This window comes from Prionailurus viverrinus, chromosome B3 (assembly GCF_022837055.1).
Source record: "Prionailurus viverrinus isolate Anna chromosome B3, UM_Priviv_1.0, whole genome shotgun sequence".
Classification (NCBI taxonomy): domain Eukaryota; kingdom Metazoa; phylum Chordata; class Mammalia; order Carnivora; family Felidae; genus Prionailurus; species Prionailurus viverrinus.
This window is the reverse complement of record NC_062566.1, coordinates 130,554,762-130,573,418: the sequence shown is the minus strand read 5'-3', so window position 1 is coordinate 130,573,418 and position 18,657 is coordinate 130,554,762. Positions and strand designations below refer to the sequence as shown.

The following is an 18,657-nucleotide window of genomic DNA, read 5'->3' as shown; positions in this document are numbered from 1 at the left end:
ATTACTCCTACTGATGAACAAAAACGGTCCTGTTTTGACCTGAACTGGAAACAAATCTCATATTTGCATTTTTCCCTAAGTGAAGTATAAAGTAGTTTAGACGCACTGTTTTCTTTTTTTCCTACTCCAGCCTCCTGACATGGGCTTCGAAACTGCTCTCGCGCCACAGTTTATCACTTTAAAAGAAGTGGTTTTTTTTGCGTACGTCCCCACAAATGAACCTCAGGAAAGTAGATACACCAAGAAATTCAGCAACATCCACTTGGGAAAAGTGATACACTCCAGGTAGGGACTGATTTGCCTCACACGTATTTAGATTTCACACTGGTTTCTAAACGCTAAATTCCGAGCCGACTTTTTTGGGTCGTGTTCTTAGCTGTACCAGATAGAGTATATCTTTTCCCGATACCTCGGAAGCCCACATACGTTGGTAGATTCCAAGGTGCCTTGACTGATGCCCCAAGTTCAGAAACACAGGATTGATCACGTCAGCACCTTCAGTATCAAAGATTTCGTCTTCGAGTAATCAAAGATGTCCTGGGCTACACTGGATACTGCTTGTCTATACTGCTCACTTACATGGCATTTCTCACATGTACTAAGGACAAACACATCTAGCAAAGCGAAGGTCATCTTGCACAAAATACCGCACGGCAGGGTATGTGGTATTCTTAGCCACGCTTACTTCTAAGATAACAGCAAGAGCCCAGGACCTTTAAAGCTACCTTTAGGGCTAAAAACCGTCTTTGAAGACCACTATGAATTTTACAACCCCCAAAATCTAACAACCAGAAAAGGAACAATTTCAGATGACCAGAAGAAACTCACCCTACTCCAAACAGGTGTCTCCACCAGATTGAAATCTGTTTACTATATTTGTATCGGGATATCGGTTTGCACCTTGTCGCGTAGCCAACAACTTCATGTGCCGTGCGGCAGCTCACACAGAGATGGAGGTAAAGACTGAAGTTGGATAGGATGGAACAAATGCTGCTAGTAGTCCCCCATCCCACACAAGGATGGTAGAACTTTCTGTGTCGAAGAAAAGTACCTGGGATTTTGTGTGTGTGACATTTCCAAGCCACTTAGTCTTTTTTTTTAATATGTGTGTGTGTGTGTGTGTGTGTGTGTGCATGTGTGTGTGTTTAGAGAGAGAGAGCGTGCAAGAGCATGAGCAGGGGAGGGGCAGAGAAGAGAGGGAGACACAGAATCTGAAGCAGACTCCAGGCTCTGAGCTGTCCGCACAGAGCCCGACTCGGGGCTCAAACTCATGGGCTGCGAGATCATGACCTGAGCTGAAGTCGGACGCTTAACCAGCTGAGCCACCCAGGTGCCCACCACTTAGTGTACATAGGCACGTCCTTGTAGAAAACATACAGAATCACTTTTTAAAAGACTGACATATGATTAATATAATCTCAATGTTAATATTAGTGTTTTACATCCTAGTAATTTTAAAAAGCATATGATCCTCTTAAGGATCCAAATACAAGTTTCCCCTCACTATCCAAAAGTAGAGTGTTCCTGTGAAACTTTTTGGAAGCCAAACTGGCGTAAAGACGCAATTACCCTTAATTTTTATGGAAATATTTCTGAGCATTCCCAGACCCCAAAAATAACCTCCGTTAGGCTTTTTCTGATGCCTTACGACATATCTTGCTAACGGATGCACAAAATGAATGGAGATAAACCACAGCTGCTCACACAGGTCAGCCCTCTGGCATCTTGGTGCAGAGAATGCTGCGTGCGGTTCGAGGGGGAGGAGTTCGGCGGGACCTTCTTGCTGCTGGGGATGTGCGCTGCCCCTATGAGGGCTCAGCTCACTGCAAAACCAAAGCTGGATTCTGTTTTCACTTTTTGCCTCTTCTCGTGGAAGTGGGCATCCTCTTGGGATTTCTTTCAGTTAGGGAAAACAAGGGCTAATGTTGGTCTTTCCTAAAAGTGGAGCGGCGCAAGGTGAACTCTGGAAAAGTGAGCGGGCCTGTGTTTAAAAATCAGAACAGCACATTCTGGGGTCAGATTCTAACTTTGCTCTACTGGTGCGGAAACGAGGGAATGGGCATCTCCAAGGCAGGAAATGGGAGAAAAGAGCCAGGATCAGAGAACTAGAAGAAAGCCAAACTTCAGCTGGACTGGTCAAGGATTTGGGACCCAAGGTTCCAAAGTTAGCAATCGGCCAAGGCAGATTCTAGGTATTCAGGGGCTGGAGCAGGGTGAGCCCTTCATTCATTTTCCCACAAACAATTGCTTAAAACCTACTATGTGCAAGGCACTCTGGATACCATAGAGCAGTGAAGACGACATTCGAACCCACACACATCTTGAACTCACGTCATTGACGGCAGAAGAGCATGGGCCATCAAGAGAGTGTTTTCCTGAGGGTTGAGCCCTTATTGGAGGATGTTGGAAGGTTGCTCGGGGGCGGTGATGCTTATGATGGGAACAGAAGAATGCGGATGAAGAGAGGGGTGGGGGGAAGTTTCCAGACTGAGAGGACAACACGTAGAAGGCCCCCAGGCCAATGGGAACATGGTGTGTGTTTGAGAAACCAAAGGAAAACCAGAGTGACTTCAGTGTTGTGAAAGGAGGAGAAAAGTCATTCAAGACCATGGAGCCAGGTTGGGTGGGGCCTTCTGAGTCCCACGGGGATGGGGTTGAGGGGTTAGATGTCATTCCAGGTGAAGGAGAGGCATTGAAGTCTTCTAATTATGTGAGTAACTGGATAGATAGATGTGAAATTTGCTCACTGCATAAGCTGGAGAGACCACCTTTAATTTTCCTCTTACCGTCCTTCAAGCCCCTCCGTGGACTTCTCTCCGTTCTATCTCTAGATGAATATCAGGCAAGTCCCATAGCTTTTCTCTTCGAGGGCAGGTGAATATATCCTTGGTCTAAAAATGTCTAAGTCAGTCTAAGAATCACGTGACTCTCTTCTTGTCCAGTGTTTTAGGAGAGGTCAAATTCTTACCCAATTTAAATTTGTTTCCCAGCCCCTGTTTGGGCCTGACCTGGACTGGGGAGCGGGGGGAGGTGGGGTATTGCTCATTCTTACTATTTTTCAGCTTCTAGTATCTTCTTCCCTTGAAGCTTATGGTTTCTAGCCCTTCCAGAGTTCAGGGGAGAGAAAGCAGGTGAAATAAAGGGGGAAGAGGCCCTCCTGATGGAGAGGCCCTCCTCCAGAGTCCTTTGGAAGGGACAAGGCCACTACTCCACCTGTCCACCCTGCTGGTTCCCTCCACCCCTTGGGCAATCCCCCCTGGGAAGGTCTCCTTTCTTCCCCACCCCAACACTAGGCCTGGTCCCCCAGAGATCAGCATCATCTTGATTTCTGCGTGAACATTGACACATTTTTTTCTTTATGGCTTTACCATGTACCCATGCATCAAAACATACTATTTAGTTTTGCTAAATGTATTATTCTTCTGCGACTTACCTTTTCCATACAGCGATATGCTTTTCCATACAGCGATATGCTTTTTAAATTCCTCGGTATGGATGCATCTGTAATTCACTCACATTAATACACCACGATCTATTTGGCAACTCTCCTGTGTTTTTGTGTAATAGTCTTAGTTTGGCTTTTCATTTTTAAGTGTTTAGTCTATCTAGAACCAATGTGTGTCGTGTGAAGTAGGAACTGATTTCTTTCTTTTTATATATATATAACCAGCCATCTGTAGAAGTCACTCTTTCCCCCCACTGATGTGGGCTCTCCCCACCCTGCAACATGTGATGAGTCCATGTGTGAGGGAGTCTGTTTCTGTCTCTCTTCTGCTTCACTGGAGTATTCATGTTCCCTTTGTCACAGTGACTAAAACTCTGTGTAACAACCCCTCCTGGTTTTTCTTGGCCTTTGTCCTTGCTTTAAATTTTTTTTTTCAATGTTTATTTATTTGTGAGAGACAGAGAGTGAGTAAGGAAGGGGCAGAGAGAGAAAGGGAGACACAGAATTCAAAGCAGGCTCCAGGCTCTGAGCTGTCAGCACAGAGCCCGACACGGGGCTTGAACCCACGAACCGCGAGATCATGACCAGAGCCAAAGTCGGATGCCCAACCAACTGAGCCACCCAGGTGCCCCGTCCTTGCATTTAAATGTTACATTCAGCTTGTCAGATTCCATTAAGGGAGGGGGAAAAAACCACCAAAAAACAATAATCTGTTAATAGAAATTACCTCTTGCAGCCAAATTCTGCCTGGTATCTGAGATTCAATCTTGGGTGGAAATTTCTGGCTCTTCTCCTCATAGTGAGATAATGCTTTAAAAAAATTTTTTTTTAATGTTTATTTATTTTTGAGAAAGAGCATGTGCAAGCAGGGGAGGGGCAGAGAGAGAGGGAGACAGAATCCCAAGCAGGCTCTGTGCTGTCAGTGCAGAGCCCGATGTGGGGCTTGGACTCACAGACCACAAGACTGAGCCAAAGTCAGATGCTTAACCAACTGAGCCATCCAGGCGCCCCAAGAGACATTCATTTTATGGACAATCAATGTGACACTGGATAAGAATGCAAAAAGAACAGTCTAGTCTTTTCACTAAAAGGTGCTAAGACAGTGGCCTGAGCTTAAAATTGAGTTGGATGCTTGACCACCTGTACCACCCAGGCACCCCTAGATAATTCTACCAGAACTATAGACACAAGACAGCTTCCTGACCCTCTATAATGGGTCGAGCGCTATTATTTTATACTTCTCTCATCCTGATGTGTCTTTGCCTGTGCCCCATGGCTTTTGCTTCCTGTATCCCAGTGGCTTCAAGCTTTTGCTACATAGGGGGACAGAGGGAGGGGAGGTGGGAGGGAAGCAGGGCTTCAGTGCCAGCACCCTCCAACCACCCCTCCCAGCACTGATCACTTCTTTGGAGGCCAGTGTGCAAAAGTGGTTAATATCTTGCTTCCCATGGCTTGAAATTTTTGCTTCCTATGAAAGAAAGTTCAAGAAAGTGGGTGATGTTTGATGCCTGTTTCCTCCCATCCTCCATGCTGCCTGGACCACCACCAGGGGGTCTCTCTGATCTATTGCCCTGCCCCTGTCTTTCTCATGAGCCTCTGGGAAAGCCCATGGGAAGGAAGTAACTTGTGAGTTCAAAGGGGACACCCCTTTGAAAGGTACCCTAGCTTCTCCAAACTCATAATGCAAGCATATACTCGGGCTTCCTTTTTTTCTTTTTTTTTTTTTTTTAGCAATTTTAGCCAATTCTTACTTGCTTGTGTTGTGGCCAACACTGGGTCTCTCCCTCCCAAGCTCTTCTAGTGGTTAAGTCTCTTCCTATGTTCAGACTCTCCTTGGAATGGCTTATTCCCCTGGATTTAATGTTAGTTGGTCATGTTAGTTGGTGACCTTAGTTCTCTAATGGACTTATGGAGAGTGATGACTTTGTGCTTTATTTCCTTTGTTTTCTTGTTGGATTGATCTTTCTTCCTCTAAAGCAAAATCAGAAGTCTTATAACTAGGGGCGCCTGGGTGACTCAGTTGATTGTGTGTCTGACTCTTGATTTCAGCTCAGGTCATGATCTCACAGGTTTGTGGGATCGAGCCCCACGTTGGTTCTGCTCTGAGTATGGAGCTTGCTTAAGATTCTCTCTCTGTCTAACTCTGCCCCTCTCCCCTGCTCACATACTCCCTCCCTCCCTTTCTCTCTCTCTCTGTCTGTCAAAAAACAAAAAAACAAAAAAAAAAACAACCCACTGATTTCTTACCTCTCCCAGAACAGTAGAGTTTAATTACCCCCAACAGCAAACCCTAGACACTTGAGTAAAAGAGACTCGAGTGGAGAAGGGGAGAAACAGCTTTGGTAGTCAAGGTGTCTGCCTGGCCATTGGTCATTGACTTCAGAGGCAACGAGGGTCATTTTTTCTCATTAAGAAACTTCACTCTTTTTTAAAATTTTTTTAATGTTTAATTTATTTTCAAGACAGAGAGAGACAGAGCATGAGCGGGGATGGGGCAGAGAGAGAGGGAGACACAGAATCCGAAGCAGGATCCAGGCTCTGAGCTGTCAGCAGAGTCCAACGCGGGGCTCGAACTTATAGACTGTGAGATCATGACCTGAGCCGAAGTCAGAAGCTCAACCGACTGAGCCACATGGGAGCCCCTAAGAAACTTTACTCTTTAGAGAAGTTTTGGGTCCATAGCAAAACTGAACAGGAAGTACAGAGTTCTCATACATCCACCCTCCGTACCCACATACACAATCTTCCCCACTGTCAATGTCTTGCACTATGGTGGTACACTTATTACCTACATTGACATACCATCATCACCCAAAGTCTATATTATGTTTATATTTTATATTTTTATAGTTTATATTATGGTTTATAATATAAACTATAATATAGTTTATATTATGGTTCACTCTCAGTGTTCTATATTCTGTGGGTTTTGACAAATGTATGACATGGACCCACCTTATAGTACCATACAGAGGAGTTTCACTGCCTTAAAAATCCCCTGTGCTCTGCCTATTCATCCCTCACTCCCAGATAACCCCTAGCAATCACTGGTCTCTTCTCTGTCTTCATAGTCTCGTCTTTCCCAGAATGTCATACAGTTGGAGTCATTACAGTATGTTGGAATCATAAAATATACAGCCTTTTCTGGTTGGTTTCTTTCACTTAGTAAAAGGCATTTAACTTTCCTTTGTGTCTCTCCGTGCCTTGAGAGCTCATTTCTTCCTAGTGGTGAATAATATTCCATTGTCTGGAAGCACCACAGTTTATTTATCCACTCACCTGCTGAAGGACATCTTGGTTGCTTCTAAGTTTTTGGCAATTATGAACAAAAGCTCTTATAAACATCCTTGTTCAGATTTTTGTGTGAGCTTAAGTTTTCTTTTTTTTTTTTTAAATTTTTTTTTCCAACGTTTATTTATTTTTGGGACAGAGAGAGACAGAGCATGAACGGGGGAGGGGCAGAGAGAGAGGGAGACACAGAATCGGAAACAGGCTCCAGGCTCTGAGCCATCAGCCCAGAGCCTGACGCGGGGCTCGAACTCATGGACCGCGAGATCGTGACCTGGCTGAAGTTGGACACTTAACCGACTGCGCCACCCAGGCGCCCCTGAGCTTAAGTTTTCAACTCACTTGGATCAATACCAAGAAATGTGATTGCTGGATCACGTGGTAAGAATATGTTTAGTTTTATAAGTAGCTGCCAAACTGTCTTCCAAAGTGTCAGTACCATTCGGCATTGCCCCGAGCAATGCATGAGAGTTCCTGTTGCTCCATGTTGTTGCAGGCATTCAGTGTTGTCAGTGTTTTGTATATTGGCCATTAAAATAGGTGTGGTGGTATCTCATCATTATTTTAATTTGGATTTCCTGATGATGTATGATGTGGAGCATCTTTTCATATGCTTATCTGCCATCTGTATATCTTCTTTGGTGAGGTGTCTGTTCAGTTCATTTGCCCATTTTTAAATTGGGTTGATTTTTTTATTACTGAGTTTTAAGAGTTCTTTATATTGTAGGGGATCAGAATGTGCCACCCCAAAATATTCCAGTTTGGCGTGAGGATTGTTTTCAGCTGAAGACAATTGAGAAGAAGCAGATACAAGAAAAAAAAATCTCTGACTTAAAACCCAAGTTGCCCCTTTAATAAAATGCACGTAAGGACACTGTGACTCGTAGGGATAGGCATTTCAAGGCATCACACAACTGATAAATGAAAGAGCTTTTATTTCTCCTCTGGTCTTCTAACGAAGAGCATAGATTTTTATCATTTTCCTGAATTCTCATCTTACAAAAAGAAAAAAGAACAAAGAAAAACAGTGAAGCAATTAAGCAATTGCTTAATTAAACAATTAAGAAAAAAAAATCTCTGCCCTCTCCCTCCCCACCAGGAAAGGCAAGATGATTCCTAATCTCCAGAGACTCTTTTAAGCCCAGAGGCCAGAGTGGAATCTACATAACCAATCTTACTAAACAAGACTTCTCTTTCCTTAGTTTCCCTCAGAGGCATATTTACTTTTCCAGTTTGGCACTCCTGAAAGCCTAAACCGCTTTTCCTTTGCCTTGTCGCTTTTCAGAGAATTTACTGTTCTTTGTTAAAATGCTTTGTAAGCCTCAGGTTCTAACCACCCCTTTGAGTTCCTCATCACTGAAGTTTCTCTAGTGTGTAAACATGACACACAGGTTAATAAACTCTATTTGTTGGACGCCCAGGTAGCTCAGTTGGTTAAGCATCCAACTCTTGGTTTCAGCTCAGGTCATGCTCTCACAGTTTGTGAAGCCCCTTGGCGGGGTCCGTGCTCACAGTGCAGAGCCTGCTTGGGATTCTCTCTCTCTCTCTCTCTCTCTCTCTCTGCCCCTCCCCCACTTGCTTTCTATCCCTCTCTAAATAAATAGATATATAGATAGATAGATAGATAAACATTAGAAAAATAAACTCTATTTGTTTTCTTCTTGTAATCTGTCTTTTGTCAGTTTAATTTCCAGGCCCTCAGGTTCAGAATTTAGGGAGGTAGAGGAAAAAGAAAAAAAGAAAAAAAGGCTTTTTTCCTTCTCTACAGTTCATTTTGGGTAACAGTCCTTTATCAGGTGTGTCTTCTGCAATATTTTCCCCAGGTCTGTGGTTTGTCTTCTAATTCTCTTGACAGTGTCTTTCACAGAACAGATGTTTTTAATTTTAATAAAGTATGGCTTATCAATGTTTTCTTTCATGGATCATAACTTCAGTGTTATATCTAAAAAGTCATCCCCATACCCAAGGTCATGTAGATTTTTCTCCTATGTTAATCTTGTATGAGTTCTATGGTTTTGCATTTTATATTTAAGTCTATGATCCATTTCAAGTTAATTTTTGCGAAGAGTGTAAAGTCTGTGTCTAGATTTTTTTTTTCTTTTACATGTGGATGTTTCAAGTTAACATTTTTTAAATGGATTTTTTTCCTTGACTGTAAAGTACTTGCTCCTTGCAAATTTCTTAGGAGTCAGATAAACATGAAGAAGCAAATTAGGATCACAACTGTAAACATTTTGATGAGTTAGCAATTAATCCTTTTAAATATGCCTTTTTAATTTTTTGATTACCATTTTTCACATTGCTTCTTTCATCTATTCTTTGTTTCTTTTCTTCCAAGATTTTATTTAAATTCAAGTTAGTTAACATCCAGTGTAGTATTGTTTTCAGGAATAGAATTTAGTGATTCATCGCTTACATACAACACCCAGTGCTCATCACAACAAGTGTGCTCCTTAATGCCCATCACCCATCTAGCCCATCTCCCCACCCACCTCCCTCCATCAACCATCAGTTGGGTCTCTACTGTTAAGAGAGTCTTATGGTTTTCCTCCCTCTCTGTTTTTATCTTATTTTATTTTTCCTTCCCTTCCCATATGTTCATCTGTTTTCTTTCTTAAGTTCCACGTACGAATGAAATCACTCTGATGAACTTGTTTCATTTAGCATAATACACTCTAGCTCCATGCCATTGCAAATGGCAAGATTTTATTCTTTTTGATGACTAATAGTTCACTGTATATGTATCCATATATCTATATCTATGTGTCTGTATCTACATCTATATCTGTATGGTATCTTCTTTATCCATTCATCAGCTTGTGGACATTTGGGCTCTTTCCATCATTTGGCTATTGTTGATAATGCTGCTATAAACACTGGGGTGCCTGTATCCCTTTGCATCAGTATTTTTGTATCCTTTAGATAAATACCTAGTAGTGTAATTGCTGGGTCATAGAGTAGTTCTATCTCTAACTTTCTGAGGAACCTCTAAACTGTTTTCCAGAGTGGCTGTACCAGTTTACATTCCCATCAACAGTGCAAGAGAGTTCCCCTTTCTCCACATCCTTGCCAACATCTGTTGTTTCCTGAATTGTTAATTTTAACCACTCCGCCTGGTGTGAGGTGGTATCTCATTGTGGTTGTGATTTGTATTTCCCTGGTAATGAGTGATGTTGAGCATTGAGCATTTTTTTTCTTGTGTGTGTTAGCCACCTGGATGTCTTCTTTGGAAAAGTGTCTATTCATGTCTTCTGCCCATTTCTTAACTGGATTTGGTGGGGGTGGGGGGTGGGTGTTGAGTTTGGTAAGTTCTTTGTAGATTTTGGATACTAGCCCTTTATCCAATATGTCATTTGCAAATACTTTCTCCCATACCATAGTCTGCCTTTTAGTTTTGTTGATTGTTGCCTTCTCTGTGCACATGGTTTTTATCTTCATGAAGTCCCAGTAGTTCATTTTTGCTTTTGTTTCCCTTGCCTCCGGAGATGTGTATAGTAAGAAGTTGCTGTGGCTGAGGTCAAAGAAGTTGCTGCCTGTGTTCTTCTCTAGGATTTTGATGGTTTCCTGTCTTACATTTAGGTCTTTCAACCATTTTGAATTTATGTTGTATATGGTGTACCAAAGTGATACAGTTTCATTCTTCTGCATGTCGCTGTCCTGTTTTCCCAACACCATTTGTTGAAGAGACTGTCTTTTTTCCACTGGATATTCTTTCCTGTTTTGTCAAAGATGAGTTGACCATACAGTTGTGGGTCCACTTCTCGGTCCTCTACTCTGTTCCATTGATCTATGTATCTGTTTTTGTGCCAGTACCATACTCTTGATGATTACAGCTTTGTAATACAGCTTGACGTTTGGAATTGTGATGACTCCCACTTTGCTTTTCTTTTTCAACATTAGTTTGGCTATTTGGAGTCTTTTGTGGTTCCATACAAATTTTAGGATTGTTCTATCTCTGAAAAAAATGCTGGTGTTATTTTGATAGAGGTTGCATTGAATGTGTAGACTGCTTTGGTTGTATAGACATTTTAACAATATTTGTTCTTCTGATCTGAAAGACTACACCAAAAAAAAAATTGCTAGAATGATACATGAATTCAACCAAGTCGTAGGATATAAAAATCAATATACAGAAATCTGTTGCATTTCTATGCACCAATAATGAAGCAGCGGAAAGAGAAATCATGGAATCAATCCCATTTATAATTGCACCAAAAGCAGTAAGATACCAAGGAATAAACCTGACCAAAGAAGTAAAAGATCTATACTCTGCAAACTTTGAAACACTTATGAAAGAAATCGAGGACACAAAGAAATGGAAAAACATTCCACGCTCACGGATCACATTACTTCTTTCATTTAGACATTAGAACATGACCACTTTCCTTATATAAGGAAAAACACTTTCTAAATACGATTTTAATAGTTACATCTATTCTAACTAGATCATGTATTATCATTTACTTAATTCTCTGATTGTAGGTATTTCTTATTTCTAACTTTCATCATAATGTCATGATGAACATCTTTGTGTGGAAAGCTTTTTTTCTTTTTCTGTGTTTCAAGTTATTGCTTTAGGATAGAGCCCTGTCAGTAGACTTATGGAATCATAGAGGGGAAATAATGATAGAGCCCTTCATGCATAATGTCAGTCTGCTTTCTGGGAAGCTTGTACCAATTTACAAACCATCAGTAGTGGATGAGTGCCTATCTCCACTCAGTTCTTGCCACTCCTGAACCCTGTCATTTAAAAATCTTTGCTGGGGCGCCTGGGTGGCTCAGACAGTTAAGCCTCCGACTTTAGCTCAGGTCATGATCTCCCGGTTTGTGAGTTCGAGGCCCGCGCGGGGCTCTGTGCTGACAGCTCGGAGCCTGGAGCCTGCTTGGGATTCTATGTCTTCTACTGTCTCTGCCCCTCCCCCGCTCATGCTCTGTGTCTCTCTGTCTCTCAATAATAAATAAACATTAAATAAATAAATAAATAAATAAATAAATAATAAAAATCTTTGCTAATCTCTGATGGGTGAAAAACTGTATCTAGTTGCAGTGGTTGAGATTTCATTGATTGCTAATGAGGTTGAATAAATGATACTCAAATACTCATTTGTTAGCCATTTTTGATATATTTCTAAATCATATTTTCACAAACTTGCTCATTTAAACCACTGTTTTATCCAGATGGGTTTGATATTTGTTGCTTTGGTCTTTAGGAAAACTGGAACAGCTTATATAAGAGAGATACTACAACATAACCTTACTGAAGGATTTTTGTCCTCTATTATTGTGGAAGTGATAGACCCTTTTGGAATAGAAGAAGTGAACGAGAGCTCTTGTTTGTCTAGTTCCCTTTCCATTACTCAAACTGGCAATGTCACCTATAAACTTACTCTTCAACCGCAAAGTAAGTGTAATAATATAGCACATCTCTGATAGCTTAAAAAAAAAGATGAAGAATTATCTTTTTAGGAGGATTGTTCATGCTTACTTATAAAACAGTATATTTCAAAATTTTGTCCAGTTGACAATCTGCTGAAGTCTACATACTCAGGTGCCTGGAGGAAGTTTTGGTTTCTAATATAACAAACCCTAACTATAACTTCATTAATATTTCACCTATACCAGTGCCTGTCTTTTATGCCTGTAATGTTATTGATTTCATCATAAGCAGTATTCAGGAGAAGTAAAAAAAAAAAAACAAAAAAAACAGAAATCAAAAAAAAAAATTGTTCATGTAGATTTTGCCCTACATACTAAAATAATTTTAAATCACTGTTATGTAGGGTAATTCTTTTCAAAGGATTATACATGATAGATACAAAGCCAAAGTTAGTATAGTTTACTGTAAGGATTTGGATTTTATTGTGAGTAAATGGGGGAGCCATTGGAGGGTTTCATGCAGAAAGTAACACGACTGGACTTAGATTTTAACATGTTCGCTTTCGTTCCTGTGTTGAGAATATACCGCGTAGGTGATGGAGAGAGGTTAAGAAAGGACAAGAGAGATCAGTTTCGAAGTTGAAGTAATCAGGTGAGAGATTATATTAAATTGAAGATGCCTGTTACTCATCCAAGTGGGGAAATGAGGTTCACATTTAGGAAGACAAATGTGGAGTTCAGGAAAGGCATCTGGACTGGAGAGAGAAATTTGAGCCATCAGTACCTGTATGATAGTTGATGCTATGCAACCAGATGACGTCGCCCGCAAGATGAGTGTAAATACAGAAAGAAAAGGCCTAAGATGCAATCCCTAACATTCTGACGAGTCAGGAAAGGAGACTGGATGGTCTGCTCAAAGAAGAACTAAGAGAAACTGTCTCTCAGAAGCCAGGTGAGGAAGGTCTTTCAAGAAGGAGGTCAGGTCAGAAGAGGAAGGAAAACTGACCAGCAGATCTGTATGAAAGTTACTGACAAAAGCTTTTGTTGGGTGGAGTAGTATAGATGAAAGTCTGGTTGGATTAGATTCTAAACATTAGGAAAGGAGAGGAATTGAAGACAGTGAATGCAGGCAACCGTCTCGAGGAATTGTTTATAAGGGGAGGAGAGAGATTATGTGGCAGTTGAAAGAAAGCTGGGTAAGGATTTTTGTTGGTTTGTTTTAAGTGGGAGAAAATTAGAGCATGTGTACATGATAAAGAGAGCTATGAGGGTCTCTTCTGACCACTTTATTTTTTCAGAATGAGGAGAATATTGGTGGTGGTGGTATGTTTCATGACCTATCAAAGACATTTGATTGTGATGAATTCCCTTCCTTGAAGCAGCCTTCTTTTGGCTCCCTGCACATCCTCTCTGATGGATTTTCTCCACTGATTTCTTCTTTATCTGCTTGGTGAAATCTTTCTCCCTTTCCATTCCTTATATGGTGGTGTTCCTCACGGTCCTTCCCTAAAGTCTAGTTTCTTTTAAATCTTCAAGCTTTTTCTGAACAATTACTCATCTACTCAGCAAATATTTGTTGAGCACCTTCTATGTAATAGGCACACCTTTAGGTACTGGGGAATCACTGGCTATGTTATCCTTCTCTTGTGAAGATTCTAAATTATTAAGGTTCTTGGCATTTCTATAGTAATCAGCTTTTTTGTCACTACTTAGCCCTATGTGGGTATTTTTTTTTTCTGATAAGGATTTTAAAGAACTAGTTTCATAATAAAGTTAAAGTATAGGTTTGTGCTTGACATATTTGTGATATACTTTCTACAAAATAATTTGAATTCTGACCTCAAAATCTGGCCAGCGTGTTCTCTGGTTAAGACCATAGTTTAAAAACTCAAATTGTGTTTTCATCAGTTACGTCCACCAGTGTGCTTGGAGAACATTTGCTATTTTATTTTATAATAAATGATTCCTGTTTTAGCCTCAGGTACCATTTCTTCATTTCAAGATCTGGATGTGGAGAAGACCGTGGTGATTCCTGGTTACAGCAGCTTCATGATCATAAGCATTTTAGATGATAAGAATGCCTTGGCTATTGCTACCATGCCTGCAAAAGTACTCAACAATATGACCGTCCCCAAAGACTCCTGGTTCTTATACAACTTTGGGCACAAGAATGGACGAATGTGGAAAATATATGCAAAACCATGTAATTACTGGTTTCAACAACATGATGATTCCCTATCCCTCAATGTCCTGAAATACATTGATCTGGGGAAGTCTCATACTTTAAAAGTTAAGGTCATACCTAATACAAAAGGTAAGCTTATTTGTATTGGGAAACATCAAAAGGAGATGTTGTTGTTTTTCTGGAATATATACTCTTTGATAGTATTTCCTTTATCTTTGGCTTATGTAGTAACTGGCATTCTGCTAATCACAGTATGAGCTGCTAATGACTGAATGCTTACTGTGTGCGAGGCTCTGTACTAAATTATTTTTGTGTATTTTTACTACTTACAACAACTCTAAAAGGCTAGATTTTAATTCTCATTTACAGATGAGGAAAGTGAGTTAAGTTACCAGCCCAAATTTACACAGGATTTTAGCTTAGATTTTTGCCGTCCTCTGAAAAGAAAATCTTTTAGTTACTTTGGTGTTGTTGCAATTATTTCAAGTATTTATTTTAAGCCCCCAAAAAGCCTTTTAAAATAGAATTCTATACTTTTCCCTATTTTTCCATGACATTTACTTATTATAAAAGTAATATTAAACTTCCTAAAGATGATGGAGAAATGGCATACTAGAAAAATAAAATAAAAATTTTAGTAAAAAGCTGAGCTAGAAAGAGAGGAGGAAAGATGGAAGGAAGGGAGCAAAAGAGAAAAAAATCTTGTCGCCAGAAATGAAGAGGGAACTCAAAGCCAAATAAATTAGCTACTTTGTGGCTCCCTGAAGGATGTGAGACTCAGATATAGGCCATATAGACAGAGGGATGGATTTTAATGCCCAAGCATTAGCAGAATATGCTTTGTGGTAGGAGGTTGGAACCAAGACCATTAAGTAAAGCTAAGAGCTTAAATCATGAAGAGGGGATTGTGAAAACTTTACCAACAAACCAAAGAGGGGGCTCGGGAGGTTATCGCCTCCACAAGACTCAAAGTGGAAAAAAAGGATCTCCTGTAAAAACCCCAACTCCTTAAAAACCCCAAACTCCAAGACTATATAATCCCCAGAGACTACACACCAGTTGCAGGAATCCCAAGCTGAGAAATAATTATAAGACCTGGGCTCCAGCATAGGCAAGCTTCGTAGGAATACTTTCATGACCCAGGGAACATAGACTTCCGTGGAAAAATCAATATCCATTGAACATGAATTGAGGAAAAGAATCTTGTTTTATTTTCTTAATGTTTATCTTATTATTTATTTTGAGAAGGAGAGAGAATGTGCAGGAGAGGGGCAGAGAGAGGAGGAGAGAAAGAATTCCAAGCAGGACTCGATCCCACAACTGTGAGATCATGACCTGAACCACTTAACCCACCCAGGCGTCCCAAGGACAAGAATTTTAAAACATGTAAGAAAATGACCTAAATGTAAAAGTCTGCAGGCTCTCTCCAAGAACTTGATATTTAGTCTCTAAGAAGTTGAGGTAATAGAAAAATCAGAAAGACACAATAAAACAAGTACATGTAACACTCTCGAAGAGACAAAAGAAGACCTGAACCATGATGAAAGGACAAAACGCTACTTTTAAAAGGGCTCATTTTGAAAAGCAGAACCAAATACAACTTATACAAATGAAAATTACAGCCTTCGAAAAAAATGGAGGACATCTATTTCTGTTTCAATCAATATTGTGGACTTAAATTTTGTGGAAAGCTTCCTCTTGAAACCCTTAGAATCCTCTCATTGATTATATGACTCATTGTCCATATTTCCTTCAAGTAACTTTAGAGTTTTAACTTTATAGTTTTAACTTTCCAAGTCTTTAATTGATCTAGATTTTGCTTTGGTATATCGTAGGTGGTTAGCTAGTTGTTCGAATATCACTTCTTGAACAGTGTGTCCTTTCTTAACTGATTTCAAATACAACTTTATCTTGTAAACAATTTACCTATCACTTGGACCATTCTGGATATTTAAAACTCTGTTCCTTTGTTATCTCTTTGTATTCGGGCACAAATCCTACAGCGTTCTAATTATTGCAGCTTTAAAATATACCAAATTTGTTGTTGAATTATATAGTTTTACTTGTTCAGTTTGACGGAAGCCAATAGTACTCAGCAAATCAACTCAATTGCCTCTTTGTGAAGAAAAGCCTAGTGCATGCTATACAAAGTGTGGGTGTCTTGACGAGCCACATCAGCAGCATCTGGGTACTTGTACGAAGTACAGAGTCTTTTGTGGTTCCACACAAATTTTAGGGTTTTTTGTTCTATTTCTGTGAAAACCCCTATTTTGTCAAATGCTTTTTCTGCATTTATTGAGATGACCAATGATTTTACCCTTCATTCTGTTAATGTCATACATCACATTAAAGTCCCTGAATAGTAAAGCAGTCTTTGGAGAGAACAAAGCTAGGGGGCACCTGGGTGACTCGGTTAAGTGTCTGACTCTTTCGGCTCAGGTCATGATCTCATGGTTTATGGGTTCAAGCCCCATATTGGGCTCTTTACTGACAGCGTGGAGCATGCTTGGGACTCTCTCTCTCTGTCTCTCTCTCTCTCTCTGCCCTTCCCTTGCTCTCTCTCTCTCAAAATAAATAACAAACAATTTTTTTAAACAAGAAAGAACAAAGCTGGAAGCATCACAGTCCGTGATTTCAAACTACATTACAACACTATATTAATCAAAACATATGGTCCTGGCATAAAAGCAGACACATAGGCCGATGGAGAAGAATAGAAAGCCCAGAAATAAACCCATACATATATGGTTAACTAATCGTTGACAAGGGAGGCAAGAACACACAGTGGGATCTATCCTCTGATAGATCCAGTGTTGGGAAAACTGGATCATCATATCCAAAAGAATGAAACTGGACCCCTATCTTATACCCCTCACAAAAACTAATGAAATGGAATAAAGACTTAAATGTTAAGATCTGAAGCCATAAAACTCCAGAAGAAAAGATAGGGTGAAAGATCCTTGACATTGGTCTTGGCAATGACTTGGATATGACACAAAATTCAAAGGCAGCAAAAACAGCAGTAAACAAGTGGGACTACATCAAACTGAAAAGCTTCTGCACAGCGAAAGAAACCATAAGCAAAATGAAAAGACAACCTACAGAGTGGGTGAAAATATTTGCAAAGCATATGTGCAATAAGGGGTTGGGTAATACTTGCAATACATAAGGAACTCATACAACTCGATAGCAAAAACAAACAAAACCCTGCAAATAATGCAATTAAAAAAATAGGCAAAGAACCTGAATAGACATTTTTCAAGGAAGACATATGAATGACCAACAGATAACGTGAAAAGGTGCTCACCATCACAAATCAGTAGGAAAATGCAAATCAAGACCACAGTGAGGTATCACCTCACACCTGTTAGAATGACTAGTATCATAACGCCAAGAGCTAGCAAGGACTGCTGAAGATACGGAGAAAAGGGAACCCTCATGCACTGTTGGTGGGAATGTAAACTGGAACAGACACTATGGAAAACAGTATGGGAGTTCCTAAAAAATTAGAAATAGAACTATGATATGATCCAGCAATCGCACTTCTGGGTGTCTATCTGAAGGAGATGTAATCAGTATCTCAAAGAGATATCTGCAGTCCCATATTCATTGTGGCATTACAATAGCCAAGCTATGGAAACAACCTGAGTGTCGGTTGATGGATGAATGGATAAAGAAAACATGGTGTGTGTGTGTGTGTGTGTGTGTGTGTGTGTGTGTGATGAATATGGATGATATGCTAAGTGAAATCAGCCACATAGGGATAGACAAGCGCTGTGTTATCTCACTCAGGTGTGGAGTCTAATTTTTAAAAAGTCTAACTCACAGAAATTGAGAGTAGGATGCTGGTTGCCAGGGGTTCAGGAGTAAAAAGAAATAGACCGATGTCAGTAGATACTTCTCACTGTAAAGTGAGTCATCGTAAAGTGAATAAGTTCTGGGGATGTAATATATGACGTGGTGACTATAGTTAATAGTACTGCATTATATCCTTGAAATTTTCTAAGAGTAGATCTCATATGTTCTCACCACACACCCAAAGTAACTGTGAGGTGGTGGGTGTGTAATTAACTTATTGTGATGATCATTTGACAGTGTCTATGTATATGTATACACACACACACATATATACATGAAATCATCATATTATACGCTTTAAATATATCCAGTTTTCTTTGTCAGTTATACGTCAATAAAGCTGAGGGGGGTGCGGAACTTCAGTGCCCTCCACAGACCCCGCTAAATCAGAATCTGCGTGTTAACAGAATACCCGATGATAGGTTAGGAAGCACTGGCCAGATCGCTCTGGTTTAAGGGAAACTGTTGCAGATGAAACTTCAGGCTGATCATTTCCTACTTCTCA

General features: G+C 40.2%; 1 protein-coding gene across 4 annotated transcripts in view; it reads left to right on the top strand.

Annotated features, from left to right (window-relative positions):
- CATSPERB (cation channel sperm associated auxiliary subunit beta) overlaps positions 1–18,657 on the top strand; it is a 110,452-nt gene that overhangs the window by 69,621 nt on the left and 22,174 nt on the right. For all 4 annotated transcript variants that reach the window (XM_047863161.1, XM_047863159.1, XM_047863160.1 and 1 more), the window contains 3 exons: positions 131–285; positions 11,944–12,134; positions 14,085–14,423. In XM_047863161.1, coding sequence (XP_047719117.1) covers positions 131–285; positions 11,944–12,134; positions 14,085–14,423 — 685 coding nt within the window. The remainder of the gene's footprint in view (positions 1–130; positions 286–11,943; positions 12,135–14,084; positions 14,424–18,657) is intronic.